The sequence below is a fragment of the Rhinoderma darwinii genome, chromosome 5 (assembly GCF_050947455.1).
Source record: "Rhinoderma darwinii isolate aRhiDar2 chromosome 5, aRhiDar2.hap1, whole genome shotgun sequence".
NCBI classification, from domain to species: domain Eukaryota; kingdom Metazoa; phylum Chordata; class Amphibia; order Anura; family Rhinodermatidae; genus Rhinoderma; species Rhinoderma darwinii.
In genome coordinates this window covers 147,482,494-147,497,225 of record NC_134691.1, presented here as the reverse complement: position 1 = coordinate 147,497,225, position 14,732 = coordinate 147,482,494, and the positions used below count along the sequence as shown (strand labels likewise).

Below are 14,732 nucleotides of genomic sequence, written 5' to 3'. Positions count from 1 at the left end.
CCACAATGGTGATCCGATTAATTTCATAATATATCTTTAAAGTGGACATAGCTCCATTTTCTGTTACAAAGCTCCAAATTCCCCGGCATACCATTATAAAACCATAGTTTAAAGCAGGGGTCTAAAACTCGGCCCGGTTAATTGGGCCACAAATAGAAAAAATGTGAAATTGACGGGCGCATTACTTTAAAATTTTATACAATAAAAAATTATTGTTAATCAATTAGTTATTTGAACTACTATAATAATGCTCTATTACTAGAATACTACATTACTATAATACTACCGCTAGGTTTAAACTTAATGGATATTTTCGAGATTTCTCCACATGCTTATTTCAACAATCCAGTTTTCCTACTTAAAGAGGCTCTGTCACCAGATTTTGCAACCCCTATCTGCTATTGCAGCAGATAGGCGCTGCAATGTAGATTACAGTAACGTTTTTATTTTTAAAAAACGAGCATTTTTGGCCAAGTTATGACCATTTTTGTAGTTATGCAAATGAGGCTTGCAAAAGTCCAAGTGGGTGTGTTTAAAAGTAAAAGTCCAACTGGGCGTGTATTATGTGCGTACATCGGGGCGTTTTTAATACTTTTACTAGCTGGGCTTTCTGACGAGAAGTATCATCCACTTCTCTTCAGAACGCCCAGCTTCTGCCAGATCACGCTGTGACGTCACTCAAAGGTCCTGCATCGTGTCAGACGAGCGAGGACACCGGCACCAGAGGCTACAGATGATTCTGCAGCAGCATCGGCGTTAGCAGGTAAGTCGATGTAGCTACTTACCTGCAAACGCTGATGCTGCTGCAGAATCAACTGTAGCCTCTGGTGCCGATGTGTCCTCGCTCGTCCGACACGATGCAGGACCTGTGAGTGACGACACAGCGTGATCTCTCGAGAACACGCTGTGTGTCTGCACTGCCAGAAGCTGGGCGTTCTGAAGAGAAGTGGATGATACTTCTCATCAGAACGCCCAGCTAGTAAAAGTAGTAAACACGCCCCGATGTACGCACATAATACACGCCCACTTGGACTTTTACTTTTAAACACACCCACTTGGACTTTTGCAAGCCTCATTTGCATAACTACAAAAATGGTCATAACTTGGCCAAAAATGCTCGTTTTTTTAAAATAAAAACGTTACTGTAATCTACATTGCAGCGCCTATCTGCTTTAATAGCAGATAGGGGTTGCAAAATCTGGTGACAGAGCCTCTTTAAGTATTGCTAAATGCAGTCCGGCGGCTCAGTTGGCAGTGTTTGGAAGGCACACAAATGTCAAGATTGGGCAGCCCCTTTTTAGATAGTGCCATAGAGCCCTCTGTAGATAATGCCACACCCCCTCCCCGTAGACAATGCCACAGTGCCCTCTGTAGATATTGCCACAGTGCCCTCTGTAGAAACTGCCACAGTGCCCTCTGTAGATACTGCCACAGTGCCCTCTGTAGATACTGCCACACACCCCTAGATAATGCCAGTGTCCTCTGTAGATACTGCCACACACCCACAGTGCCCTCTGTAGATACTGCCACAGTGCCCTCTGTAGAAACTGCCACAGTGCCCTCTGTAGATACTGCCACAGTGCCCTCTGTAGATACTGCCACACACCCCTAGATAATGCCAGTGTCTTCTGTAGATACTGCCACTCACCCACAGTGCCCTCTGTACATACTGCCAAAGTGCCCTCTGTAGATACTGCCAAAGTGCCCTCTGTAGATACTGCCACACACCCCTAGATAATGCCAGTGTCCTCTGTAGATACTGCCACACACCCACAGTGCCCTCTGTAGATGCTGCCACAGTGCCCTCTGTAGATGCTGCCACAGTGCCCTCTGTAGATGCTGCCACAGTGCCCTCTGTAGATGCTGCCACAGTGCCCTCTGTAGATGCTGCCACAGTGCCCTCTAGATGGTGCCACAGTGCCCTCTGTAGATACTGCCACACAAACCCCTTGTACATAGTGCCACAGCGCCCTCTGTAGATGCTGCCACAGTGCCCTCTGTAGAAAATGCCACACACCCCTTGTAGATAGTGCCACAGTGCCCTCTGCAGATAATGGCACACACACTCCTTGTAGATAGTGCCACACACACACCCATTAAACATCTCCATTGGGGCTCCCTCTAGGAGTGGAATCCCCAGCCAGAGCATTGCTGACGCTTTTGCCAGGGATTCCTCTGCTGGAGGAGCCCCTGATCTCACTGTCCATACAGAGTGACGTCAGGGGATCCTCCTGGACCGGAATGTGATGTTAGGGGCAACCACAGAGCCGGTGTCCCAGAGCAGGATACTAGTATAGGCTCTGCTCTGGAACTCTGGGGAAGCAACTGACATTAGTGTCCATATATGGACAGTGATGTCAGAGGCTTGCCCAGAGCTGGAGTCCCAGAGCAGAGCCGCTTCTAGCACTCTTGCCAAGGATTTCAGCTCTGCTCCTGAGATCACGGTTCATATATGGACAGGGATGTCAGGGACAACCCCAGAGCTGGAGTCCCGGGCAGAGCGCTAGTAGTGCTCCAACTGGGACTCCAGCTGTGCTCCTGATACTACTGGTGGAGTAGCCCAGTGGGTCCACATCCCCTTGGTCGTGACAGATGTACATCTACCTGCTGAAATCTCCAGTGAGGAGTTGTCAATGTTGGGAGAAGCTGGAGCAGGACATATGGATAAGCAGTTATCCAGTGGATCAATCACTATAAATTATAACATTCTGGCTTCCTACAGCCACCACTAGTGGGAGCTAAGGAGCTTACTGAAGACAGACAATGGATTCTATGTGAAGTTTCTTTGGGAGTAGTATAAATATGGTTATGTTGGGGGTAGAGAAAGTTGTTTTTTTTACAATCTGCAACTACTTTATGTTGGAGCACTACAGGTAATTCCAGAGAATTCCTATAAGGGTATGTTCACACGCTTAACAAAAACCGGCTGTAAAATAAGGAGCTGTTTTCAAGGGAAAACAGCCTCTGATTTACAGCCGTTTTTTACATCCGTTTTTAGAGCTCAAAAAACGTCTCAAGAAGTGACATGCAGTGGCGGATTATGTAGACTATAGGCCCTGGGCTGTTACCCAAACTTGGGCCCCCCTTCCGCACCACCGCCCTGCTGCGCCGTAACTATTTTTAACACTACCATTTTGGGCAAGCATTAACAAATGGGTGTTAGGATTCCCCTTGTCACAGGGCTGTGTCCCTACATACTGACAGGATCACACTGTGCAGGGACACATCCTCCTGACAAGGAGAATTGTCTATTAGTCCTGGACTGCAGAAAGACTTTTTGTGAAATACAATGATTTCCTATAATAAACATGTAGGAGAGGTGACAGATTCTCTATAAATCTAGTGACTCACAGGTGATGACGTCTCAGATTCTAGTAGTTTTTTTCCTCTTTTCTTCTCCGTCCGGTCCAGAGCTCATGACGACTTCTCCCGGCCATGACCCATTTCTGTAGAATTTGCAGAATGTCAGATGTCTTCGGCTCCTCACTTTTCCAACATTTCCACACCTATAAACGAAAATAAAACTATCATGGTGCCACATACTGTGCCCCTAAATATAATAGCACCAAACACTGCGCGCCTGAATATAATAATACCATACACTGTAAAACACCACATACACACAGCCCCCTGTACATAGTGCCACCCTCAGCCCCCTGTATACATCACACATCCCCCTATAGCTAGCACCACCCCCCCCCCCCCCGTAGAGAGGGTTACACACAGCCCCTATAGATAGCGCCATACAGCCTTCCCCCTCTTGTAAATAGCTCCACAGATCCCCCCTGTAAAGAGCGCAACACACATACCGCTGTGGATAGCGCCACACAGCCCTCACCTTTTGTACATAGTGTCACACAGCGCTCCCCCCTTGTATATAGTGCACACAGCGCTCCCCCTTGCATATAGTCCACACAGCGCTCCCCCTTTGTATATAGTGCACACAGCGCTCCCCCTTTGTATAGTGCACACAATGCTCCCCACTTTGTATATAGTGCACACAGCACTCCCCCTTTTTATATAGTGCACACAGCGCTCCCTGCTTTGTATATAGTGCACACAGCGCTCCCTGCTTTGTATATAGTGCACACAGCGCTCCCCCTTTGTATATAGTGCACACAGCGCTCCCCCTTGTATATAGTGTCACAGAGCACTCCACCCCCTTTGTATATAGTGTCACACAGCGCTCCCCTCCCCCTTGTATATAGGCCCACACAGCGCTCCCCTCCCCTTGTGTATATAGGCCCACACAGCGCTCCCCTCCCCCTTGTATATAGGCCCATACAGCGCTACCCTCCCCCTTGTATATAGGGCCACCCAGCACTCCCCCTTGTATATAGTGTAACGGAGCACTCCCCCACCCCCCCTCCTTGAATATATACACAGTACTACCTCCACCTAAAAAAAATATATATATATATTACTTACCTTGCCCCGTGGCGACCTCTCCAGCTGGACGCATATGAATCCTCCGGACTAGACGCATGCTCAGTACCTCATTACGCCGGCCTGAGCAGGGAGGCTTCCCAGCGCCTTATAGGCTGCAGGCCTAACGTGACCTGCAGCCTATAATATTCATTTGTATCTGAGACTTGAGGCCCACTCCAGTGCCAGCGGCGCCACCAAGTATGAGGGGGTCCGTGTGGTCATGTGCGGTTCGGGCGGCCATGGGCCACCTGGGAGCCTTGGGCCCCGGGTGGTCGCCCAAAGCGCCCTAATGATGATCCGCCACTGGTGACATGCACTTCTTTTTTTACGGGGAGTTTTTTTACACTGAGTTTTTACAAACGGCGCGTTAAAAAACGCCCCGTGGGAACGAAACGCCGTATTTCCCATTGAAATCAATGGGCAGATGATTGGAGGCGTTCAGCCCCCGTATTTTCAGACGTTTTTCGGGGTGTTTACGGCCCGAAAAAAGGTTGAAAATAGGCCCTCTGAACATACCCTAAGACATCTGCACTGTTACAAGGTAAGGCCCCATGCACACGACGGTATTTTTCCCCTCCCGTAAATACTGGCCGTAAAAACGGGTCCTTTGTCACATGTTTTTAACCCGTATTTAACCTGTCACAATCATGTCCAACCCCCTTAAAAGGGTCACATGATCGCTCAGACGCCATTTTCTCTGCTTCTCTTTATTCAAAAATTTAAATCCCCTGACGACGCCTAGCAACGCTCCCGTAATTACGGGTGCACACACGTAGCCCCATAGACTTCTATGGGCCTGCCCGTGCCGTAATTACGGCCTGAAATAGGACATGTTCTATATTTTTCAACGGCCCCGTACACAAACGGGAAGGTACCCGTGGCCAATAGAAGTCTATGGGCCCGTAATTACGGCCCGTAATTACGGGCGTTTTTACGATCGTGTGCATGGGGCCTTACATACCAGCAGGTTTAAAAATGCCATGCCAATCAGTTTAAAAATCTGTATTGAATGCTATGATTTACAATCCAGTCTGGATTTATTGATCTGATTTTAGAGATGAACCAACTGCTGACCACCTTATTGCTTTTTCTGAAATTCACACTCTATTAATGGTATTTTCCCAGTCTTTGATAGCAGCATATATTTTACCCTCTGTGTTTGTTTATAATTTTCTGGTAAATTTAATAAAAGAATGAATGCATGACTTATAATTCTTTCATTCTGCTCTTTTTCACAGCACTGGAGCGGAAAATCTCAATGAGACAGAGCAGAGAGGAACTCATTAAGAGAGGAGTCTTAAAGGAGATCTATGATAAAGGTAAATTGTATTACCCATGTATCTAGAGGGATAAGCTGCTAGATTTGCTGCACAAATACAGATTCCCCTTTTTTCTGAAATATTTATTATATATTTCACTGTTTTGTATTATGTTGCTGAGTTAATATTTACTTCTTATTGATATCCTCATGTTGATGGACGCACAAAACTGATACACTGTCTTATATCTAGTGCAGGGCATTAGAGGGTGGTACACCAAAGAGAGAATCCTTGTGTCAGGTCCTGCACTAACTAAAGTGACTGTAGATTTTGGATCCATTGATAAATCAGCCCATCTGTATATGACATACTGTAGATTTTTTTTTTCTCAAAGCAAAATGCTCCAAAAGCAAATTCTGGAAGACTCTTCAAGAGATACAATTTGGAACTGTACTGGAAAACAACCAATACACCACAGATCCCATTGTCTCAAAACTGTTTCAGGGGAAAAGTGGCCTTATAGCCCAATCATAGTCCACATTTTATATGTCTAGCGCAGTTCAAAAACTAAAAACTGTACTGTGATTGGTTGTTAAAGATAACAAGACTGCTATTTCTCAGAGACCATTTTCATACATCAGGACCTGTCTGTTTGCTAGCTATCATAAAAACGCTTTCCACGTGACTCATAACCATCAAGTTATAAAATAAACACTACAGTGTACGAACTCACAATAACCGTGACGACATATGACATGCTTAGCATAACTAAAGCTTGCCTTACATTAGGGATTTTGGACGCCTGTTTTCTGAATGACTTGTTGTTCATAGTTGGTCTGCGAAGGTTGTTGTATCGGACGACAGCACCAGAAGTTAAAAAGACTCTCTGCCTTGATCAGTGGCCTTCTTTGGGATTCTGTTGAGCAAAAAAATCCAACACAGCACATCAACTTTTCCCACAGATATCTGCCTCTTACACTCACTCGTGTCACAAAAACACTCCGACAGTCGAAAGAAAATGGTCTAAATTGGCTGTTCAAAATCTCTAGTGCATGCCCAAAATGTCAATTTTCCATAGAATCCAAAGTCTAATCTATCCAAACTCCAAACTGCTGAATTCCATGAAGACATGTATACCTAACCAAATATCTACATGACAATCCACTTAAGAGAAGATTATTCTGAAAGTTATCCTAAACTACTCCCTGTAAGGTACATTGTACATGATATAGGACACTGTTAATGGAATCCCCACCAATTTTCTAATTGACTCTAAAAATGTAGTAGCCTTTTGTGCTAGTTTGCGAAAAATAGGACTATTAGCTGGGTATCGCACCACAACAAATTATGCATGGACGGAGCGGCAGGTCACTCATGTTCATTGCCACTTCATTCATTCTCAATGGGACTACTGGACAAAGTAGCTTGGCTACGGCAGCTCTATAGAGAATGAATGTAGCTGCCACATTCCTGCGTGATCTACCGGTTCATGCAAAGTACTCGGGCCCCTTGTTTTCCTGATCGGTGGGGGTCCCATCAATGGGACCCCCAGTGTTCAAACACTTATCACCTTTCCTGTGGATAGGTGATGAGTGGATGGGTTGGGAAAACCCCTCTAACTAAGCTCTTGACTCAAATTTTTAAAAATTCAAAGATTTGTTATTGGAAAAACTAGGTAATAAACTGTATGTCCGACATTACCGCTAGCATGGTGGCCGTCACACAACTTTCGCAGGTTTTAGAATGGCAAATTTGCCTAGTTATGCAGCGATACATTATTTCTTTCTTATTGCTATATATTTAGGCTATAACTAGGCAGATTCTCAGTACATAGTATATAGTATAGGATAATGCTAATGGGGGACCCTCACCATTTGGTATTCTTCTGCCCCTTATGTTATCTATGTTTTGGTGTGCTTTTAAATTTTGGAAAACTGTGATATCTTTAATGTCAGTCGGATATGGGCAATTCTACATTTCAGCACTCAGGGACTCCTTTCACCTGAGCTTAGGAATCAGTGTAACGTCTAAGTCTCAAGGATTCTTAATATTCCCAATGCTAGCTGCTGTTGCTTGTAGCTTTTTCCCCTCTCTGTTCATTTTTTCCTGCAAAGTAATCCTTTATATTTTACATATATTAATATTTATCTAGGTATGGTAAGAGAAGTTTTAGAAAAGATGGGTTAGTGATTTCGGTAGACTGTACTTCTACGAACTTTCTTAAATTTGACCCTATGCTTAATAAAACCTATAAGACGTCTTCAGCGCTCACAGTAAAGGACAGACTCTTTGCACAATCTTTGTGTTGAAAAATTTTAAGCGAATTGAAAATTGTGTCACATACTATCCTTGTGTTTGTATGTATTCTGTTTTATCTTCACAACCACACACAAAACGTAATTCTACAAAAAGAGTTAAATAAAGTTAGTATATAAAGCCCAGTATATAAAACTTTTTTTATGGCACAAAATAAGCCGCTTAATCGATGAAAATAAAAAAGTTATGGCTCTAAGAATATGGCGACACAAAGCAATTTTTGTTTTTAACAAATCGTTTTTTCTTAGTGAAGCTGGTAAAAAACAAAAAAAATATATAAATATGGTATCGCCAAAAACATGTTGCATTATACTGCCATTCTCCCGGACCTGCCTTTATGGAATAATCCCACCCTGCCATCCCTACTTAGTATACCAGACCCTCACTTCTGGCAGGATTTAGGAATAGGGAAGGTTGGAGATGTCTTTGCCGAGGGCTCCTTTCTCACACTCGCGCAGTTACAAGAGACATACCAGTTCCCTCACATACAATGGTATAGATACGCCCAGCTTTGACATGCCATCCACTCTGTTTCCGCCCAACAATAGTATTATATCTAACTACCCTCTTATTGGTATTTTAAAGTCACAAGGACCTAAGGGCCTCATATCAGCGCTTTACACTCATTTACTCTCTTTGAAGATAACTCCGATACCGCTGCCTGTATTTGATAAATGGTTCCTGCAGATTCCAGATCTTACCCCAGATGATAAAATTGCAGTGTTTAGTTCTCATATGTCGGTTTCCCCGGCAATTAATAATAAACTGATACAGCTTTGTATTATACACCAATCCTATTTGACACCGACTAGACTACATAAAATGGGTAGAATACCCACAACGGAGTGTCACAGATGCCATCGTCTGGACGCAGATTTCTGGCATCTTATGTGGGACTGTCCATATATCTCCACCTTTTGGACCTGGGTATGTGACTTCCTCTCCTCCCTTTTACCACCCCCTGTACCCATCTCACGTAAGAACGCTTTACTCTGTGTCTTAGATGAAGAGATCTGGCCACACTTCATGCGAATATTCTTGACAGAAACTTTGTTTTTATAACTATCCGCTGGATGGCTGATAACACGCCCTCTATTGCACAGTGGAAGGATCTTGTAAATACAGTAGTAACCTACGAATGACTGGTATACCAGCATAGGAGATGGCCAGATAAATTCCTTAACCCCTTAATGACCAGCCTATTTTAGACCTTAATGACCAAGCCATTTTTTTACGTTTTTCCATCGTCTCATTCAATGAGCTCTAACTTTTTTATTTTTTCGTCAACATAGCTGTATAAGGTCTTGTTTTTTGCGGGACAAGTTGTCATTTTTAATAGCACCATTTTGGGGTACATAGAATTTATTGATTAAGTTTTATTAACATTTTTGGGGGGGAATAGAAAAAAAACAGCAATTTCCCCACACTTTTTTGCATCCTAAATTTACAGCGTTTACCGTGTGGTATAAATAACACAATAACTTTATTCTGTGGGTTGTTGCGATTGCAACGATACCAAATTTGTATAGTTTTTGTAGTACTACTTTTACAAAAGTGAAAACACTTTTTTTTCAAAATTATTTGTTTTTGTGTCTCCATATTTGAAGAACCATAACTTCTTTATTTTTTCGCCGATACAGTTGAATGTAGTTTTTATCGGTACAATTTTGGAGTAGATGCGATTTTTTGATCACTTTTTATAAAAAAAAAATTAAGGCTGGATTCAAAGAAAACAGCAATTTTTGCATGGTTTTTTATTTTCTTTTTTACGACGTTCAACGTGCGGGTTAAATAATGTAACAGCTTTATAGTCAGGGTCGTTACAGACGCAGCGATACCAAATATTCGTAACTTTTTTACTTTATTTGTTTTTGAATAATAAAGCAGTTTGTAAGGGGGAAAAGTGTTTTTTTAATTTTTTTTAACATTTATTTTTTTTACTTATTATTAAACTTTTTTTTCACTTTTTTACTAGTCCCACTAGGGGACTTCACTATGCGATTATCCGATCACATTTATAATACACTGCAATACTTCTGTATTGCAGTGTATTATGCCTGTCCGTGTAAAACGGACAGGCCTCTGGCATGACCTAGTAGGCATTCACTACAGGCAGACCTGGGGGCCTGTATTAGGCCCCCGGCTGCCATCGGAGACACAGACACTCGGCGATCTTATCGCCGGGTGTCAGTGGGATGAGAGGGAGCTCCCTCCCTCTCTCCAAAACCACTCAGATTCGGTGCTCGCTATTGAGCGCAGCATCTGACGGGTTAAACGGGTGAGATCGATACTGATATCAATCTCACCCGGTCGAGCAGGGACGCCCCCAGCCCTCATCTACCTCTGGCAGCTGAGGGCAGGGAGATTTAACTGCTCCCTGCTCTGTTTATTTATTCCGATGTAGCGCCGTAAAAAGACTATTGCATCGGAATAAAGCCCGTTAGTGGCCGCCGTAAAAACATTATGGGGCGGTCACTAACGGGTTCAAATATGGGGCCCCTGGTTGGATACCTCCAAGACATTTGATGTGGAGGAACCTTAACTTATGTTTTACGACACATGTCACTAACCTTATACGGTTCACTGTTCTAACTGTTGCCTGCTCTCCTCACACATATGTGGCTTTCTAACGGCATAGACAACAGGTTCTATTGTTGTTGATCGATTTGTTAACAAAACAAAATAATACAAAATGTTTTGAATGTTGCTGATTACTCCTTCCTTTTTTTTTCCTGTATCCCATGTGATGTAACATGATTTCTTTCATCTGTGCTATATTATTGTTTGCCATTTCATCCTGTCTGCAAACTAATTTAAAAAAAAAATATGTTATCGCCGTAATCGTATGAACCCGCAGAAGAAAGTTAACATGTCATTTTTACCGCAGGATGAACGCCATAAAAACTAATCCCAAAAACAATGGCGGAATTGCTGGGATATTTTTTGCCCGTTTCACCCCGCAAAGATTTTTTTTTTCAGTTTCCCAATACGTTATATGGTACATTAAATGGTGCCATAAAAAAGTACAACTCGTCCCGCAAAAAAAACCAAGCCCTCATACGGCTATGTCGATGAGTTATGGCTTTTGGAAGGCAGGGAGGAAAAAAGAAAATTAAAAACCCGAAAATTGGCCTTGTCATTAAGGGGTTAAAACCTGCCTGTATATATAATTTAGATAAACTGCTATGTTTTATATAAGTTATGTATCTCTTTATTTTTTATAATATCATCGACAATTATAGAGAAATAAGATAAGTGGTTGTTAATTAAAAAGTTTTTACTCTACCAGTGTAGAAGAGAATGAACTCGAGTGTCTGACCGATAGTGTTAGCGTCCAGTGTCAGGCCTATATACAGATCAATGCTCGCAATCTCTTTGTACATGGACAGAAAAGGAAGCTATACATTGAAGCATGGTTTGTGAGTAAACTTTATATTCTGGAATTAGAAGTAGCAGCACCACAAGACGGATGGATTGGCTTTGCTAAGATTTCACGAGAACCAGCAATACGTTTTCTCTAATGATAAATCAGAAAAATACGGGCGGGAGAAGGAGTCTCGGCGTATTGTTATTCATAACCTCCCAGATTTTCTTACCTCTGCCACTTCTAGTTTATTCATGTGTGAGATTAGCTAAAATGCAAGATTTTTCTTATTATTTATTAAACTTAATGTATTCAAGTTATTCTTCCAGGTTGCAATCAATAAAAGATCTGGATTCCAGTAGTCTGCTGGGTGATAAACATTCCAAAACAAGTCATGGCAATTTAGTACAGGAAAACTGAGGGTGGGAGAAAAGAAAATGTAAAAGAATGGAAGGTAAAGAATAGCTAAATGGGAGTTGTGTGTAGGGGAGGGTGCATAATGAAGCACATTGGGGAGAATTTACTAAGGCCCCATGCACACGACAGCAAAAAACCTCCGTTTTTGCGGACCGCAATTGCGGTCCGCAAAAACGGAGCCATTCACTTTCATTGAACACTGACACCTTTCCGTAGCACTACGGAAGGGTGTCAGTGCCGTGGAAATGTTCCGGGAATTATGGAACATGTCCGTTCTTTCGCATTTTGCGGGCCGTGCTCCCATACTTTGTATGGGAGCACGGCCCGAAAATGCGGCTGTCATTCAGCGGCCGGCCGTGCCCGCAATCGCGGGCACGGTCGTGTGCATGGGGCCTAAGACTGGTGTTTCATACACCAGTTTTAAACAAGAAGCCCGTTGGTAAGATGCAGCAATATATTTAGGGCATCTTGGACTGTCCATGTGAAAGTTTTTTTAAAAACTGGTTGAACTTGCTTGAATGGGTTGTCCCGGAATGTGGATAGGTGCTAAATGTCTAATCGCTGGGAGCTCCACCTCTGGAACCCCCACTGTTTGCCCAAACTCCCAGATCCCCCTTATTCCTCCCTACACACAGTGAAGAGGAGCTTGAAGGGAAAAGGCGGTTCAGCTTGCGCCGGTGCTCCATTTAATGTCCTCTTTGTGGTCAAGCAGTGAGGAGGAACAGGGAGTTCGGGACCCCCACCGTTATTGTGATCGGTCGGGGGTCCCAGCGGTGGGGCCACCAGGAATCAGACATTTATCACCTATCCTGTGGATGTCTAAAAACTTATTTTCTCTTTCTACAGGTTGTACGGTAGATTTAGTACTGTGTTTCTATCCTAGGAGGAGAATTCCATTTAATAGTACAAGATTCTGATCAATTGTCAGTTAGTTAGATAGATAGATAGATAGATAGATAGATAGATAGATAGATAGATAGATAGATAGATAGATAGATAGATAGATAGATAGATAGATAGATAGATAGATAGATAAATAGATATGAGATAGATAGATAGATAGATAGATAGATAGATAGATAGATAGATAGATAGATAGATAGATAGATAGATAGGTAGATAGATAGATAGATAGATAGATAGATAGATAGATAGATAGATAGATAGATAGATAGATAGATAGATCGCTTTGATCAATGGTTAGTTAGTTAGTTAGCTCTGATCAATGGTTAGCTATTACCCATTAAAGGGATTGACCAGAAAAAAATGGTTACTTCCTTTCAAAAACAGCACATCACCTGTCCACAGGTTGCCTGTAGTATTGCAGCTTAGAGCTCTATTGAAATGAATGAGGCTGACCTGCAATACTTCACACAACCTGTGAACAAGTATGCCACTGTTTTTGGTAGAAAGCAGCCATGTTTTTCTAATCCTGGACAACCACATTAAGCCAGAGGTTAAATTCATTATCTCGTTTACTTTGGACATTTTTTTGTTTTACCAATGAGGTATGATAATGTGATAATAAAGGCGCAAAAGGGCAGTATGATTAAGCACAGAGATGCCCATCATAACTTTCCCCATCCGGGTTCCCAAAAAGGGTACAGTGCAAACACCTTCATTTCCAATATTTTGCCCAATCTAAACCAAAATAATTGATTTTTTTCTACTTAGCATGAACTATATTGTTTATTTGTGATGAGCAGTCATAAAAAGTTTAGTTGTTATAAATATTTGAAATCCCTTGGGGATATGGTACCCACGTACATTATGTTGTGGACTCAATGAAAGGAGAAGGAAGATTTAAGACTTTAATTGCTGAATTATTTCCATTTTCTGGAGCTGGAAAGCGGAGTCGCAAGTTCAGAGTGAGTAAACTTTCCTTATGACAACCTTTGAGTAAAGTAACAGAATCCATTATGACCAATATAAGGGTTTCTGTGACGGAAGGCCAGCTACGATGTTAGGACTGATGATATTGTCCCTTTATATTTACAGGGGCACAATTAAAAGGGTTTTTTGGGTTTGTATGGTCGTAAACACTTAAAAGATAAAGTCAAATTTCCACCAAATATACCATCAGCCGTTAGGACCCCCATGATCTTTGAAACAAAGGATCATGGCCTCAGACAGTGCATGACTCCTGACCAGGTGCTGTATCTGGTATATCCACACAGCTCCCATTGAAGTAAATGGGGCCATGGTGCAGTTGGCGGTCAGACTTGTCGCTGTGGTAAGGTTAACAAGCAGTTACGTGTTGAGCATAGCGCCATCTATATCTCTTTTCTTTTGCTAATGGGAATGTACAATACAGGTTTTTTTATCCCGATGATTCACTGGGCATGCTGGATCTTCTCATGTCCATTCTATTTGCACCTTTGACAATGTATTTTTCACATTAATATATCTTTTATACTTTGCTGTATGCAATTCCTGTTTAATAAAAAGACCAGGATTACATTTTATGTGTATATATAAAAATTTATTTATGGCCAAATTGGCAATAAAAGGAGAAATGTTATTGTAACAACAAACTGTATTTGCAACATTATTTTTAAATATATTATGGCCTTGTGGCATGTAGAAACTGGATGAATTTCACCCTCCTGCAGGCCTGTGCAAAGTTGTTTTAGAATCAGTTCAGTGTGTGGCATAAACTGTAATATTATAAATGACATATCCACAATTAATAATCGCAAATATTAAAGGGGTTGTCTTATGAAGACAATCACTATCCGTCTTCCGTTTTAGGTCATATGGATGTCAAAGTGGGGGAGCCAGAACAGAGAGCTGCTCTGTGAGATTGACTCCTGCTCTGACAGACGCAGCCAGACTGGTGTCTATTAGGGCATGCCCAGACGTGGCGGATTTCTTCCGCCACTGTCCGCATCAATGCCGCACAGAATCTGCGTTGCAGATTCTGTTGCGGCTTTGCCTAAAATGGGCAT

General features: G+C 42.4%; 1 protein-coding gene across 8 annotated transcripts in view; it reads left to right on the top strand.

Moving 5' to 3' along the window:
• Window positions 1-14,732, top strand: part of PHACTR1 (phosphatase and actin regulator 1) — a 376,244-nt gene that overhangs the window by 299,593 nt on the left and 61,919 nt on the right. For all 8 annotated transcript variants that reach the window (XM_075826626.1, XM_075826623.1, XM_075826629.1 and 5 more), the window contains one exon: window positions 5,667-5,747. In XM_075826626.1, coding sequence (XP_075682741.1) covers window positions 5,667-5,747 — 81 coding nt within the window. The remainder of the gene's footprint in view (window positions 1-5,666; window positions 5,748-14,732) is intronic.